At 41.1% G+C, this 16,982-nt stretch overlaps 1 protein-coding gene across 1 annotated transcript in view; it reads right to left on the bottom strand.

Annotated features, from left to right (window-relative positions):
- LOC114032701 (teneurin-4) overlaps positions 1-16,982 on the bottom strand; it is a 412,175-nt gene that overhangs the window by 194,793 nt on the left and 200,400 nt on the right. The window contains exon 10 of the mRNA XM_027848083.1: positions 5,658-5,759. Within this exon, the coding sequence (XP_027703884.1) occupies positions 5,658-5,759 (102 nt within the window). The remainder of the gene's footprint in view (positions 1-5,657; positions 5,760-16,982) is intronic.

Genomic DNA, 16,982 nt, shown 5'->3' with positions numbered 1-16,982 from the left:
TTCCTGCACATTTCAGTTCAGTAGTAATTCACCAGCTATTTATTAAGCTCACACAACGTGCAAGACACCATCCTTGACACTGAAGACACACCAATGAACAGACAGCATAGTTCCTACCCTAAAGGATCAATAACCTAATGGGGACAGGATGGGGGGAAGTGGGAGGAGGAGGAAGAAGCGGAAATTCTCAACATGTTCACAAATAATTCTGATACTAGAGAGAGTAGAGTATCAATCAATCACTCAACAAATATTTATTAAGCTCCTACTATGTGCCAGACACAAGTACAAAACGAAATAGTCCCTGTCCTTAAAGAATGTACATTCTAATGAGGATAGCAAGTGTGTGTATGTGTATGTACTATACACACATATATCTGTATTGTGCACACATGCATTATGTGCACGCATATACACCTGTGTACACACATGTATAGCCTGTCAACACATGTCTATATACACCCAAATCTACATACATGTGTGTGCTGTGTGCATGCATACATGTACATACATTTATAGAAGTACATACACATATAGAAGTACACACTCAGATTGTAATGCATATATGCACACAGTGTATGTATATTTTGTACATGTATGTGTACATATACACATAAACACATATGATGTATATACCCCCATACAAATGCATATATACATTCACAAGTGCATGCATGTATATACACACAACAAAAATATCAAGAGAATAAATATCAAATAGCTAAATACAGTGTAGTAAGGGAGGAAAGGAGGCAGGGCACTAGCAGACTGGTTCCTTGTCCTGTCACTTTCTGTCTTAAAGAGTGGCCAGGGACACTGAGAAGTGGTGATCTGCTCAGTGTTTCACAGCCAGTATGTGCTAGAAGAGGGATGTGAACCCAGGTCTTTCCGACTCCAGGGCTAGTTCTCTAGTCACTAAGCCACACTTCCCTTGGAGCTAGTAACTGCCCATCTGACTGGTTCCTGTCTCTGAGGATGTCTCAGAGCATCTTAACTACATGGACAAAAGTGACCTTGTTGATACTCAATCCCTCATTGTGAGAAAAGGAAGAAGGAAGGGGGTGGTTGGCATTACCAACTTCTCCAACAAAGAAATGAGAGTTACTGTGACTTGCTCCAAATCAGGACGCATTGGCACTGATGGAGAAAGGAACAGGACCGAGCCCAGGGGTGGGGAACCTGCAGCCTCGAGGCCACATGGGAGCCTCCAGGCCCTCAAGGGCGGCCCTCTAAACTCTGTGAAAGAAGAATGACTTTCTTCCAGGCCCACCTGGTTTTCAAAGTAACTGTTGCTCATTTCCTTGCTGTTTGCCCCAGGAGAGCTCCCAGGCTAGTGGAATCTCCCATCTTGTAACTTTGGTGGAACATATTCTGTACTAGGAACATCCTACCCTTTAAACTAAAATCACAGAGTGGGAAGGAAAAAAGGGATGGATAGAATACGTGCCTACTCTGTGCCAGGCACTGTGCTAAGCATTTAACAATTATTATCTCATCTGATCCTCACCATAACCCTGGAAGGTAGGCAATATTATTATCTCCATTTTAGAGATGAGAAAACTGAGGCAAACAGGGGTTAAGTGACTTGCCCAGGATTACAGAACTGGTCCAAGGTTGGATTTGAACTCAGGTCTGAATTTTGCTGGATTATTCCAAGTAGGGTTGGAGTCCTGGCATCGTAGGGAATGTCCTGGTCTCCCAGTACAACACTACCTCCTGGCGTTGGGCTCTAGTCAGTAGACCTGTGTTCACAGCCTTGCTCACCTTACCAGCTGCGTGGCCATGGTTGTGTCACTTTGGTGACTCTGCCCTCTCCAAGTGGAGGCAGCTGTGAAGAGAGAACAGTCATGCCCTCTTAACAGCCAGGAATCACTCGATAGGCTGGAGTGGTGGAGAGATGCCTGGCGTTGGAGTCATGAAGACCCGAGTTCAGCTTCTGCCTTGGACATTAACTATCTGTGTGATATGAGACAAGCCACTTCTCTCAGCCTATTTCCTCATCTGTAAAATGGGGATAAGAACAGTGCCTATCTCCCAGCGATGTTGTGAGGACCAAACGAGATAATGTTTATGAAGCACTTTTCAACCCTTAAAGTGCTCCATGAATGCTATTGCTGTTGTTATCGTCATCATCCTCAGATAAGGACAGTGGAAGAACACTGGCTCTGCAAGTAAGGGAACAGGGTTCAAATTCCACCTTGGATGTGTATAACCTGAGTAGTCTTTGTAAAATCAGAGGATCGGACTGGATGGGCTGCAAGGTCTCTCTCAAGACCAAATCTCTCAGCCTCAGGTTCCTCATCTGTAAAATGGGGGTAATAATACTTACAACGACTTATTTCTGAGGATTATAGTGAGGAAAATGCTCTGTAAACTTGAAAGCACTATATTAATTCGAGACATTTGTATTGTTATTAGTGCTTCTCCATCACACCAAGCCTTCAGCAGTGCCCACTCCCCCGGCTCCCTTCCCTTCACTCTTCCGTGCAAATGCCATCCATCACTTCCCCTTGTAAGAGGAGCTGTACCCAACTCAGCTCTTCAGCGTACTCTCTCTCCATTCTACCTCGTACTCCAAAGGGTTTTGTGATAATCTGGACAGAGGACACTACATAAAAATAAATGATATTGCATTGCGCTCAAAGTGCCCACTATTCTTGCCTTGATAGAATAAGGCCGTTTTATACAGGACTCTTAACTTTAAGTACATATGGGATGAGACAGTAATTCTTGTCATAAGAAATGACTCTTCTCCACTCCCGACACATCCTTCCTCCTCCCCAACCTTCCTCTTTTAAGCACTCACAGCTGGTAATGACATTGCTTCCCCAGGCCGGCCTGCTCGGGCATCTCTGAAAGCCCGTTTCAGACCACGGGAGTAAAAACCACAGGAATAACCCAGAGTTGGAGAGCCAGAAAGGACTCGAGGGCTCACTTCGTCCAAGGCCCCGTGCTTTATAGAAGATGAAACTGAGGCCTGAAAAAGGGACGCTACCCATTCAATGCCATTAATGGCAGAGCCTGCTAAAGCTCAGGCTGCTTGACTCCCAAGACAGTGTTCATCCCACTTCAGCTCTTTTGGCCTTGGTTTCCCTCTCTGTAAAACAAAGGGGTCGCAGCTAGGTGGCCCAGGGGATAGAGCACTGGCCCTGGTGTCAGGAGGACCTGAGTTCAAATCTGGCCTCTGACACTTACTAGCTGTGTAGCCCTGAGCCAGTCACTTAACCATGTCTGCCTCAGTTTCCTCATCTGTGAAATGAGCTGAAGAAGGAAATGGCAAACCACTTTTGTATCTTCGCCAAGAAAACCCCAAATGGGGTCATGAAGAGTCAGACAGGACTGAAAAAGTGACTAAATAAAGTTTCCAAAGCCTTTCACAAACATCATCTCGTTTTATCCTCACAACGACCCTAGGAAGTAACAGCTATTATTAACTCTTATTATTATTAATCCCCTTATTATTACTATTATCCCCATTTTGTGAGGGAGAAAGTGAGGGAGGCAGTAAATTGTCTTGCCCAGACTCACACAGCTGGTAAGTATCTGAGGCAAGATTTGAATTAGGGTTTTCCTGACTTCAAGTTCAGTACTCTATCCATTGTGCTACCTCACTGCCAGTGGAAGGGGAGATAGTAATACAGGGAAGCCACTGGTACAGATGCAGTTTGAGGCAGTACGGCGTAGTGGAAGGCTCACTGGCCTTGGAATTCAACTAGCCTTGACCTGAGGGGCTGTGTGACTTTGGACAAATCACCTGACCTTCTTTACCGTCAGTTTCCTCATCATGTCTGTATCACCTAACTCAGAGGACTGTTGTGAGGAAAAGCGTTTTATGTCCTGCAAAAATACATCCTAAGAATGTGTGTGAGCTGTTCTGATTATGTATTTATCATCCGCAACATCTTAGAGAACACTCACTTCTGCATAACACACACGTCAGGGAGCAGCAGGGCTGGGAAGAGGAGGGGGATGTGAAAAAACACTCCCAAAACAACCACCTCTGTCTCAGCCCCATCTGTCATTTTTTTAATACAGTGAACTCAAGTTGTCATATATCCAGTAAATAATGGGGCCCACCGGCTCTGAAAATAGGGAGCAGACAGGCCCACAGGCTCTCGCTCGCTCTCTCTACAAGGACAGAGAATAATCACTATGAGCTGGTAAGACCACACCAGGAGAGAGAGGAACTCTGATGCTTCCTGACAAAAGCCTATCACGCGGAACATGATCAGTAAACTGTATGCCTCATGTGAGATGGGGGCAGCTTTTCAAGGGGTATCCCTCAGCTAGCACTAAATCCAGTTTGCTTTACTCACCCACGTATGGATGATCCTGAGAGCCACTGAAAATAATAACTGAACAAACGCCCCCCCCCTCCAATCACGACACTCCTGCTGTTAGCGAGTCCTGTCAATTCGACCCTTGCCATATGTCCCATACACGCTCTGCTTTGTCCTTTGACGCTGACACTGCCCTAAGGCTCTCAACAACTCAAGCTGCATGTGTACATCTGTCTGTCTGTCTGTCTATCTATCTGTTAACTCTATCTGTCTGTCTGTCTATCTATCTACCTATCTGTTAACTTTATCTATCTAGTTATCTATCTATTAACTCTGTCTGCTATCGATCTGTTAACTCTATCTATCTAACTCTATCTACCTATCAACACACACATTCTCTCTCTCTCGATGGTATAGTGGATAAAGCACCAGGCCTGAATCAGGAAGATCTGAGTTCAAATCTGGCTTCAGATACTTACTAGCTGTGTGACTCTGGGCAGTCACTTAAACCCTATGTGCCTTAGTTACTCATCTTGTAAAATGAGGACACACTGGAGAAGGAAATGGCAAACCATTCCAGTATCTTTGCCAGGAAAACCCAATGGACAAATTCATGGGATCGGTCTCAAAGAGTCGACAGAAGAATAACAATAATATATGTGTATGTATATGTGCATGCTTATACATATACATGTGTGTATACATATATATGTGTTTATGTTTGTATGTGAATACACATCAGTCAGTCATTTACTTATTTATCAGGATCGGCAAAACAACGAGCCCTGAGGCCACACCTTATATCTCCCTGTTTTTCAATTGGCGGGGAGTAGGAGGGAGAAAAAAAAGATTTTTTGTTAATTGAAAAAAAAGTTTAAAACAGCGCAAAATGTTGGAATGGAGAATATAGGGCTAGGAACTCAGAAAAGGAGTTTTTCAGAATCCTTCATTTTATAGAGGAAGAAACTGAGGCAATGAAGGACGTGGTTCTCCTCCTTCCCAGTCTGAAACTCTTTCTCTACCACCAGTCTGTTAACTAGGAAATACAGAGGTTTGGCTCCCAAAGACTACAGCAGAGGGAATGGGAAAGGAACAAATTAGCACCTACTACATGCGAGGCACTGTGATAAGTGTTTTACAAATAGTATCTCATTTGATCCAAATGTAGTAGGCATGTGGGGTCATTTTGAAACAAGACCCACAAAACCAATGGATTTCAGTTCCACTGCCAAATCTCAAAGTGGCATGAGGTCATTTTGTCCCCAAAGTCAAGATGGCAGGTGGGAACCTCTAGTACCTTTTTTTTTCTCCAAAACTAGAGCTGGTCCCTGCTTGGGGCGTATGGGAATAGACCATCAAAATATAGCCAGTCCTCACCTCTGCCGCAGTCTGGACCCAGGAAACCAAGGAAACAATGGCAGGTCCCAGCAACACAATCTCCATTCCCATAGCAGTTGCTTGGACAATTATCCACAGATTCTGGAGGAAAGAAAAGGAAAAAGGAATCATCATAACAAAATCAGAGGAAAGTTCACAGGACGCTAAAGCTTCCAAAGTAGCCCACAGAGTTCATTCCCCACATTTCCAAAGAACTCTGGAGCCCAGAGAGGCAGAATAGTTTCCTCCAGTTCACACAGAAAGGCCTGGCAAAGACTCCAAGTCTCTTTGTTCTGGTCCACTGCTTCTGCTGTGGATCAAGCCTTATGATGCTCGGCACACAAGTGTTTCTTTTACCAAACATCCAGACTCTCTCCAAGCCTTGGCAAACTAGTCATCCAATACATCTAACATTTATTGTTATAACAATTATTATTATCATGACTATTACTATTACAGGTATGCCTTGATTTAGGAAATAGATGTATTCCTCAAAAATGTATATAAATCTATTTTTCTCATCCAGATCTCATTTTATAAGCACTGGGAATCTTATTTAAGGCAAAGAGGTTTTTATAAAGGAAATAATTCCACCATTGATCATTCTGAATATCTGATTTTCATAAATTGAGTATGTTGTAAATCATGTATAGCTTTTACAGCTGTTCCCTGAATTACGGAATCTTGGAAGGACCTTAAAGGTCATCCAATCTCATCTCCCATCCGATGAAAGAATGCCCCCTCTAACTTCTTTGACATGTGGCTACACAGCCTTTCTTTGGCTATCTCTAGGGGAGGAAACCTCGATACCTACTAGAGCATTATGGGTCGGTTCTGGTGAGTTGGATGCTCTTTTGTATTTGGAATGGAAACCTGGCCCCACTGTTCCTTGTTCCACCTTTTGGGAATATATAGAAACATGGTCCCTGTTCATGCAGACTCTTATTTTTATTAGAAGCTTAACAATGTAGTTATGGCAAAAAGCAATTCAGTTTTAAAGGATGTGAAATTACTCTGTTTAGTTTACTCCTATGATGCCTATTGGCTATCGGGGGCAGGGTGAGTTGTATGACTACTACCATGGTTCAAGTGTTCATCACCTTTGACCTGGATTGATATGTTTCCTAATAGTCTCTCCCCTCCCCAGTCCATCCTCCACACAGCTGTCAAACTGATATTCTTAAAATATATGTGTGGCCATGTCATTCTCTTGCTCAATAAATTCTAGTGATTCCCAATTATCTCTAGGATAAAATTCCTGTTATCACTCAAAGCTCTTCACCACCTGGCCCCAGCCTACCCTTCCAGGCTCATGGTCCATTTCTCTTATTCACACACCCCATGTTCTGGCCAAACTGGGCTGCTTGCTTGTTCTTTGTGTCTTTGCATAGACTTCTGTCCCTTTTGGAATATATTCCTTCCTCACCTCCCAGAATCTCTCATTGCCTTCAAGGCTGGAAAATGTACTTTCTCCAATATGAGGTCCATCTTGATCCCACTCTTTGCTAACATCCTCCAACACTGCTCATCTCTAACAAATCACTTGGTATTTCCCTTGCACATATTTGTATTTATGTCTTTCTGTTTATTAAAATTAAATTAATTAAAATTTGAGTGGGCAGAGACTGTTTTGCATATCTGTTCTATTTCTCGAACTTGCACAATGCCCAGCTTTTTGAATGAACCAATGAGAGGTCAGGATGATTTCAAGTTTAAGACTCTATTCTACCATGCTGTCCCTCCAGTCAAGTCTTATTCATCTCTCAAAGAGCTCAGAAGAGTCCTGCATATTTTGCAGTAGATTAATAAATGTTGGGTGAATGAATGAATAAATAAAAAATTTAGTATCATCTTTTAAAAGCCCATTTGACAGCTATTTAAAATGAATCAGATTGCAATGGAGAGAGGATTCCAACTTGGGTGGGGCAGTGGTGGACTGAGGGGTTGAAATGGATGACTTCTGAGGTCTCTTTTGCTAGGAGAAGCTGAAATTCTAATTCTTTACTCTGATGCCAAACAACAAGATACCCTCAATTAAGACAGAGGTCACGTTAAAACCCTTTGCCTAGTTCCAACTTGTTTTCCGTTCTTCAAATTGTGGTTACTTTAAGAGAAGAAACACTTCTAGATCTGTTCCAACAGGAATTAAAATTTCAGATCTTTATGAATAATTGATTCTCCTAATTGGGAACATGGTTGTAATCTAGTGCATGTGCTAGGGGAGCTGGAAGACTTGGGGGACTGACTTTGATTTTTGATTTCTCTTCTGAAATGCGGGTAGGAAAAGGGAGAAAAATCCCTTTGCAGAACTTTTATTTTCTTTCATAAATTTTTTAATATCACTTGACCGGTTTCTTAGCTCATGGATGGAATATGTGACAGTAGTATGGGGTATGAATTAAGATTCTGCTTTAAATAAGAAAGACTGTATACAAGGAAGCTCAAATTCAGAGGTATTAAAAGTAAGGGCTATTAGATTAAAAGAAAAAGTAACATCCAGAGTAGAAGGGATTTCAGATGAAAAAGAAAGAAAAAGAAGACAATCCAGAAGATGAAATGTTAGAGCTTAAAATATCTTTGAATATAGAATTTTAGAAGGGAAAAACAGAATTTCAGTGCTAAAAGGGTTTTACCTCACACCAAACATTATAGCAAGGGTGGCAAAGGATGAAAATGTTCATTGTGCAAAGGGCTGTGAGAAAACAGGCTGACTGATGTACTGCTGAAGGAGCTATGGGGTACTCTAGGCTTTCTGAGACACAATTTGGAATCAAACCAGAATAATCACTAAACTTTATATACCCGTTGACCCAATGATACCACTTCCAGGCTTGTTATACCCCAAGGAGGTCAAAGACAGAGGCAACAATCCAGTATATACAAAAGTATTTAGAGTAGCCCTGTATGCAGTAGCAAAGGACTGGAAGGAATGAGAGTGTCCACTAATTGGGGGATAAAGGAACAATCTGTGGTGTGTGACTGTAATGGAATACTGTTGCAGCTTAAGAAATGAGGAATGTGAAGCATTTAAGGAAATTTGGGAAGGCCTGCATGAACTAATGCAGAGGGGAGTAAGCATAAGCTGAAGAAAAATTTATATGACAAACACAATAATAGAAAGGATAATCATAGAAAAAGATTTTGGTTGTTGTTGTTCAGTTGTTCCAGTTGTGTCCGACTCTCCATGACCCCTTTTTGGCCCCCTTTTGGGGTTTTCTTGGCGAAGATATTGGAGTGGTTTGCCATTTTGTTTGCCCCCTCATTTTGCAGATGAGGAAACTGAGGCAAACAGGGTTAAGTGACTTGCCCAGGGTCACGCAGCCAGTAAGTGTCTGTGGCTGGATTTGAACTCAGGAAGAATTGGCTTCCTGACTCCAGGTCCAGTGCTCTGTGTGCTATGGCGCCACTTAGCTGCTCCTGCACTTATGTTAACATTAAGTCCAATTCCCAGTCTATGCTTGAAGATTCTAGGGAGGTCAGAGCCCTGGCGTTCAATTTTCATCTCTGCCACTGAATGTGTGTGTGTGTGACCTTGGGCCAGGCCCTTAATATCTTTGAGCCTCTGAGCCTCAGTTTCCTCATCTTTAAAATAAGGGGGGGTAGACTAGATTACCTTTGAGGTCCCTTTCCGCTCTAAATAGATGATCCTGTGATCCCTTTGTGGAAATAAGCCTTTATGACATGGATACTTGGTACTATGTTGGGCAATTTGTCTCCTCTTCCATGTTTATGTTTGGGGAATATTGTAGTGGTCTGCATATGTGCTGGTCCAAAACATAGTCCACTCCCTACTTAAAATGAAATCACTTTGAAGGAAATCTGGCAGTTAGGTGGTACGATGGATAGAGTGCTGAGCCTGGAGTTAGGAAGACCTGAGTTCAAGTCAAGCCTCAGATACTTACTAGTTTTGTGACCCTCAACAAGTCACTAAACTAGAAGTCAGGAGACTTAGGTTCTACTATATGTTATGCCACTAAAGATAGAAGAATTCCTTCTTCTGTCTCTCCACTTTGTTCTCTCCACTATCTGTCTCAATTTTCTCAACTGCAAAAAGGGGATAATAATAGCACTTATCTCACAAGGTTGTCATGAGGATCAAATGAGATAAAGCCCTTAACCTGGCACCTGGTACACAGTAGGTACTTAATAAATGCTTATTCCATCCCCCCATATCAAGACACACTCAAAAACAATAGCACACACAGTAAAAAAAAACTATACAAAGCATTAAGCGTGAAAGTTCTTTCTCTTCAAATAGAGATCTGATTCATATTTTATCATCGTAGCACTTTCAAAGGCATTTACGACTTTCCAATCTTTCCAAAATGAGTAATCTTTCCTACCATCCACTGATAAGGGTGAGCTTACATGCTACACTCGGGGCTCTTATCCAAGTGAGATTTAGAAAGAAAATGAGCACCACAGTTGGACAAATGTAACATTTCCTCCACCCTGCCTTATAGGAAGCTTTAAGTGGGATGACTTAAATATTTCCTGTTTGGGTTGGATTCCCACACAAAGAGAAGGCAGTCCCTCTGGAAGCTCCTCTGTGTTCTCAAAGCACCAGGGATGGGCACTGACTGGTTTGGGTCCTACTTGGTTGTACCTGTCATATTATGGGAACACAGACATTGTATTTCTTTCTGGAGGAATTCCCTAACATCTATAGAACCCAGAATACTAGAGCAGGAAAGGATTCTAGAACAAGGAATAGCAAACATGGAACACAGAATTTCAGATCTGGAAAAGGATCTCAGAACACAGAATAGAGAATGCTAGAGTTTAGGACACAGAGCACAGACACGGAAAAGGACTTTAAAACATAGAATACTGGGAGCTAGGATATAGAGCAACAGGATAAAAAGAGACCATACAACCTTGAATGTTAGAAGTCATCTGGTCTGACTTCCTCATTTTATAGTGGAGAGAACAAATAAGTTCTATTGAAGGAAAGTGATCGCAATCCTTTCTATCTCTCGCTGCATAACATATAATAGAACCCAGATCTCCTGACTTCTTGTTCAGCTATTTTTTTCCCATTACAGTACCCTACCTCACATAGGGGTGATCCACATCTTTTGTTTCCTAAAAGCAACACAAAAAACACTCCATTCCACTTAGCACTAATACATTTAGCAGGTGAGAACACACCCTTAATTTCATGCATACTGGTGGGACAGCATCATAATTTTGGGGTGGATAGGGATGGAGATGATTTGTAACAATTTTTCTTATCACAACACCTTATAATATCCTTTTTATAAAAGTTAATAGACTTGGCTGGCTTAACTCATGACAGGACCACATCAGTGGGGGCTCATGAGCTATGACATTAAAAAAATATTTCCAATCTTTCAGAGTTCTGGAATATTCCTGAGGGGACCTAGTAGCCTTGCTCTGGGCATCTGACCTAACAGTGTAGGAGTTTAGATAGCATATCCAGATTATGTAAAATCTAAATAAATAAGAGCAAGATATAACTCAGCCTAATGAAACTAAATGAATAAAGGTGGTTAGCAGCTGCATATATTCTACAGGAAAAGTACTGAAAACTCCCCGCAGAAAAGAATAACAAGATAAACAGATAGCTTTCTTGATGTACTAAAGAGAAGAAGGTGCTTGGTGAAATCTTCTTTCTAGGGAGAAACACCGTCAAAACAAATTAAACCTGTGATCTCCCAGACACAGGGACATGAGCAGGGCCAGGTCAACATCTGAAAGAAATTTTCTCCCTCCGCATCACAGACTGGCAATGGGTCAGTGCCAGAGGAACACGCCTGCTGCTGTGAGGTACTGATCGCCTGCTCCCTCTCCCCTCCCCGTACCCCTCTTCTGGAGTACCTGACTTCTCCTTCTCGGCAGATGAGGTTCAAAAATTTCTGATTCGAAATAGTCTAGGTCAGCACACTCCCGAAATATGACAAGAGGGTGATAACAAAGTCAACCTCTTACTTTATTTGTTGTCTCACTTTCTATCTATGGTCTCATTTGATTCTCTTAACCATTCTGTGACTTACGCAGGGCAGATATCATTGCTCCCATTTTACAGATAAGGAAAGAGGCTCAGGTGGATTGAATGACTTGTCCGAGGTTACATAGCTAATAAATGGCAGAGCCAAAAGTCAAGCTCAGTTCTCACTCCAAATGCAGTGCTTTCAATCCCACAACACCGTCTCTTCCTGGAGACTCAATTTCCATCATCACTGAAAAACCTGCCATCTGTTTTCAATCAAATACCAAACTCGAACAACCTAAAACTGGCCTAAAGGCCAAAGAGTTACATTCTTCCCTTATTCATATTATGTCTTTGTTTTTGTCTAATTGTCTCCTCTGTACAGTTTTTTTTTCTTTTAAAATTAAAATCCAACGACTTTGAGCACCTATTATGCACAAGGTAGTACATGGTCAGGGAGCTTCTAAAATTTTTAAATCCTATTTATTGGGCAAGTGGGTAAGCACATGGATAGAATTCTGGGCCTGGATGTGGAGGGATGTTTCAAGTGGAGAAGTGAGGAGAGGGCATCCTAGTTTCAGGGTACAGTAGTGTGATCAGTGGCACAATAAAGGGTAAAATGATGTCATCTTCTATAAGTGGGAGCTAATACTAACAATCAGAACTCATATTTATAAAGCCATTTAAGGCTTATCCTGCCTTTTAAATTAATGAGTAAGAAAGCTCCAGGGTCAGGACTCTATCTAGATCTCTCCTTACTCTACAGTGTCCAACTATACTACATGGGCCCTCAATTACTTCTTATTTTCTTGATTTAAAAATTTTGGGGGGGGAAGGGGTAGTTTTAAGGTTTGCTCCAACTTTTTGTTTCTTCCCCTGTGTTCTCAGATAACTAGAATAACATACTATCATCTATCTGACTTATGGAAACTGGGGACCACGCCATAGAAGGAATGGTTAAGTTAGAGTCACAGTAGCAGATTTGACAAAAGACAAGTGGACTTATATGAGAACATGAGTTTCTACTTTCTGCTCCTGGCTTCCAAAACTAACCTTTTCTTTTCCTTGGCATCTGTGATAATTACAGATAACAATGTGAGTGGGTACCCATTGTTAGCTATGGTTCGGCTATTTCCTAGAGGACAATGCCTGAACACATATGACATGGATTCTCGTGAGCACTGAAACAATGGCGGATGTGAGTCACACAGTGAGAATTTTGCAATGATAAATTACAAGTGTGCTTGCTTTTGGGGCACTATTGGTTTCTGCAACTGTGGGAAGAGTTTTCTTTCTCTTACCCCACCTGCTACACGGACTCAGAGACCTGGTTCTAACCTTACCATCTCCCTCCACCAAAGCAGCTGGCAAGGATCAACCTCATCTTTGGCAGATTCGATGGCATGGTCAATAAATTACATTGTGTATGTAAAAAGCCTCTACTTAGGGCTCAGAGTTTCTGAGTTTTCTTTTTAAAGACTTTGTTAAACATCAGTACAAATTGTAAAATTTATTTTTAAACCTTAAAGGTCTCTTTTAAACTAAAAGGTCTCTCTATTGCGAGACAACGGGGTTGAAGAGATCAACTCATGCTGATCTTCCAAGTTCTTCTACCACACATCTGGGTGACTTTTAGCAAGTCATAACCCCTTCTTGGCAATTTCCTCATTCTGAAAAATGAGAGTCTGATGAGATGGTTTTAAAGTCCCTTCCTGGTCTCACTTTATATGTACTTAAGTTTCTAGCACTAAGTTTTCTTCCAGATCTATTTTAATACTTAATACTTTAATAATTAATGGATCCATACCTCAAAAATGTAGATGCTTCTATTGCAGGCTCATATAATTGATGATGATGATGATGACGACAACAACTAGCATTTATGTAGTGTGTTACGGTTTACAAAGTACTTTACAAATATTATTTCATTTGATCCTTAAATAACCCAGGGAAATAGATGCCATTACTATCCCCATTTCACATATGTAAAGTAGAGGTTAAATGATTTGCCCAGAGCTCATAATAGTCTGAAGCTGGATTTGAATAGGGCATCTAAGTGGCACAGTGGATAGAGCTCTGGGACAGGAGTCAGGAAGCTCTGAGTTCAAATTTGACCTCAGATACTTACAAGCTGTGTCACCCTGGGCAAGTCACTTAACTTTGTTTGTTTCAGTTTCTTCATCTGTAAAACGAGCTGTAAAATGGCAAATCACTCCTGTATCTTTGCCAAGAAAATGCAAATGAGTCAAGAAGAGTCAGACATGATTGAAAAACCACTCAACAACAACAATAAAGATAGCATTTTAAGGTTCGCAAAGCCTTTTGCACATTTTATCTCATTTGATCCTTATAATAACCTGTAAGGTAGGTGCTATTATCTTTCCAATTTCACAGATAAAGAAACTGAGGCAGATAGAGGTTAAACAACTTTGTGCAAATCCTTTCTTAGACACCTTTTTGTTGTTGTTCAGTGGTTTTTCAGTTGCATCTGTCTCTCTTGACCCCATTTGGAGTTTTAAATTAATTAATTAAAATTAATGTTTCTGTTCAACTGATGGAAAGGGATCTTTGAATACAGGATGTCAGAACTGGAGAGGACCCTAGAGATGATCTAATTCAACTTCGTCTTGTCATGGGTGAGGAGACTGAGGCCCACAGAGGGCACATGGTCACTCAAGAGAGTTGCGGAAATGGGCCCAGAATCCAGTTCCTCCCATGAGTTTTCTGACCCCAACATGAACCTCTTCAAAAAATGAATCTAGATAAAAATTATTAATAAATCAATTTTATGAAAAGTCAACTCTGTTCTGGTTAGAGTTACACCCAATGAGCCTCATTTTGCAGATGCTGATTCTGTGATGACACAAAGACAAAGTATGAATTGAAGTTTGCTCCTCAGAGGCCAGAAAGCTGTTAATTATTACTTCTCATTTTTTGAGCCTCATCAACCTACTCAGGGTTGTACAAATCATTCAGAAAGACGAGGTTTGCTAAAAAAGTGGATTATTTTTTGTTTCCTTGTTTTTCACCAGAAGAGGAAAAGAATGAATATAGGGGGCTTAGATACTTCCAGGCTGAACTCTTTCCCATGTACCGTTTCTTAGCAGAGGTCTTACAAGAAAATGCTCCTTGTAATCATTTATTCATTCAACAAACATTTACTAAGTACCTGTTATGTGCACAGCATTACAATAATTCCTGGGGAAAATATATTACTCCCTGGCCACCATACTATCCTATATATGTTGTGTTTCCTTATTAGAATGTAAGTTTCTTGAAGGTAGGTACTATATTGTTTTCTTGTATTTGTATCCCCAGCTTAGCACTGTGCCTAATACACAGGAAGTGCTTAATAAATGAATATTCATTCATTCATTTCCTCCTGTTTGTTTACTCTACTGATCTTCCTGTCTGTAGACATCCCCATATCCTTTGATGGAACCCAGAGGCCAGTTATCATTGGAGTGGAGCCATATCATCTGCTGAGTAAGAGTCAAACTCTTAGTGACCCGCTATCCAAGGTCCTTCACAATCTAATAACACTCCCCTTGTCTAGCCAGATCTCACTATTCCCCTCCATGTACTCTAAAATTCGGCCAATATGAACTCTTGCCTACTCCTGACGTATATCATGCATATGCTCTCCCAATTCTTCAAGTTAATCTCACTGTTCCCAGTTCCATCGCTGTTAGCTATAAGTTCCTTGTTAGCTGTAAGTTTTAGCTTTATCTTTTATCCCAGTGCCTAGCACCGTGGTTGGCACATAGTAGGTGCTTAATCAGTGTTTGTTGATCAACTGACTGATCACTGACACTACTGGCAATGTGTTTCCTCTCCCTCTTTACTTGCTGAATTTCTCCCTTTCTTTAATACCCAATTAAAATCCCACTTTCTCTAAGAAGCCTTTCCCAAATCACCTTCATCCTCTACCATTATTTGTAATAATTTTGCCACTAAGGCTGACTATATTTTGTTTCTCTTTAATACACTTTTTATATACTACTACATATTATAGTTGTCTGTCTGCCATCCAGTCCTACTAGCCAATAAGTTCCACATGTTAGGAATTTATTTTTTCTAAGCATATCTCCCCACCAGTGTTTCACTTTGGGCTTTGCATTTCTAATGCCCAGTATAGCACCCTGTGCAACTAGTTACTTAATACAAGTTTGATGAATGAATGAATGAATGAAGGAATCAGTATCTCCATTGTGCAGATGAAGAAACTGAGAGAGGTATAGTTACTTGCCCTTGGTAGCACAGGAAACAAATATCGGAGTTGGGATTCGAACCCTGGTGACCAGAGTTCAAGTCCTCAAAGTCTTGTCTGTCACATGCAATATTACAATATTGCCTCCTCCCTAAAGGCTACCAAGAGCACATTATTGTTACCTCTCATAATGAGATTTTGTAGGGCCAAACATGCCTTGGCAAAAGCTGTTACTGCCACCCCCCCAAGGAATTATGTATGTGAATCACATTTACATGGATGTAACCAGATAAAATGTATTAGCGAGCCAGACAAATCGCCAGACTCCTGCGGATTTTTCTTTCCAATAATTACACTGGACATTAGTTCCCCAGCACAGAACCTTTAGCGGAATCTTTTCTTTATTTATCTACTGGGTTACATTGAACTTAATAACTCGGGTCTATATCTTTGGGCCATGGGCCATGGTAGCTGTCTGCATGGCACCGATCCTATTAGAGGAAATGGCAATGTAATTATATGTTCAAGTTAAATATTTATAGCCAGCTATCGTCACTAAGAGTGATCACTCCTGAGACATCTCTGTGCAAACTGTCTAAGGGCAAAGAAAGAGCTGGTTGGCCAGCTGGCTAGCAAGGGGTTGGGGAGCAGTTGCTTCACGGACAGTTAATAAGCACCAATATTAATTTTCTCAGGTTGTCAAATATTTTGGTCACCTCCTATACCCAAGAGGCCTGCAGAACATTCAGCTGGATGTCCTATCACCAGTCCGGGGTGAGCATCAGAGGCTAACCCATAAACCAAGATCTAACTTTCTAAAGTTAGATACGGAAGGGACCTTAAAAGTCATTGAGTCCAATGACCCTTTCTTACAGGAGGAAACTGAGGCCCAAAGATAATAACAACACAATAATAATAATGATGATAATAGTTTTGAGGTTTGTATAATGTTGTACACATGTTATCACATCTGATTTTTGTAACAATCTGAGAAGATGGTTATTATTATTATTATCCCCTTTTGCAGATGAGGAAACTGAGCCACAGATGAGTTAAATGACTTGCAGAGAATTATATAGCCAGTAAATATCTAAGACTCATCTTCCTGAGTTCAAATCTGGTCTCAGACATTTATTAGCTGTGTGAGCTTAGGAAAGTTACT

The sequence above is a fragment of the Vombatus ursinus genome, unplaced genomic scaffold (genome assembly GCF_900497805.2).
Source record: "Vombatus ursinus unplaced genomic scaffold, bare-nosed wombat genome assembly UNPS02005659.1, whole genome shotgun sequence".
Lineage (NCBI taxonomy): Eukaryota > Metazoa > Chordata > Mammalia > Diprotodontia > Vombatidae > Vombatus > Vombatus ursinus.
This window is presented reverse-complemented; position numbering and strand designations above follow the sequence as displayed.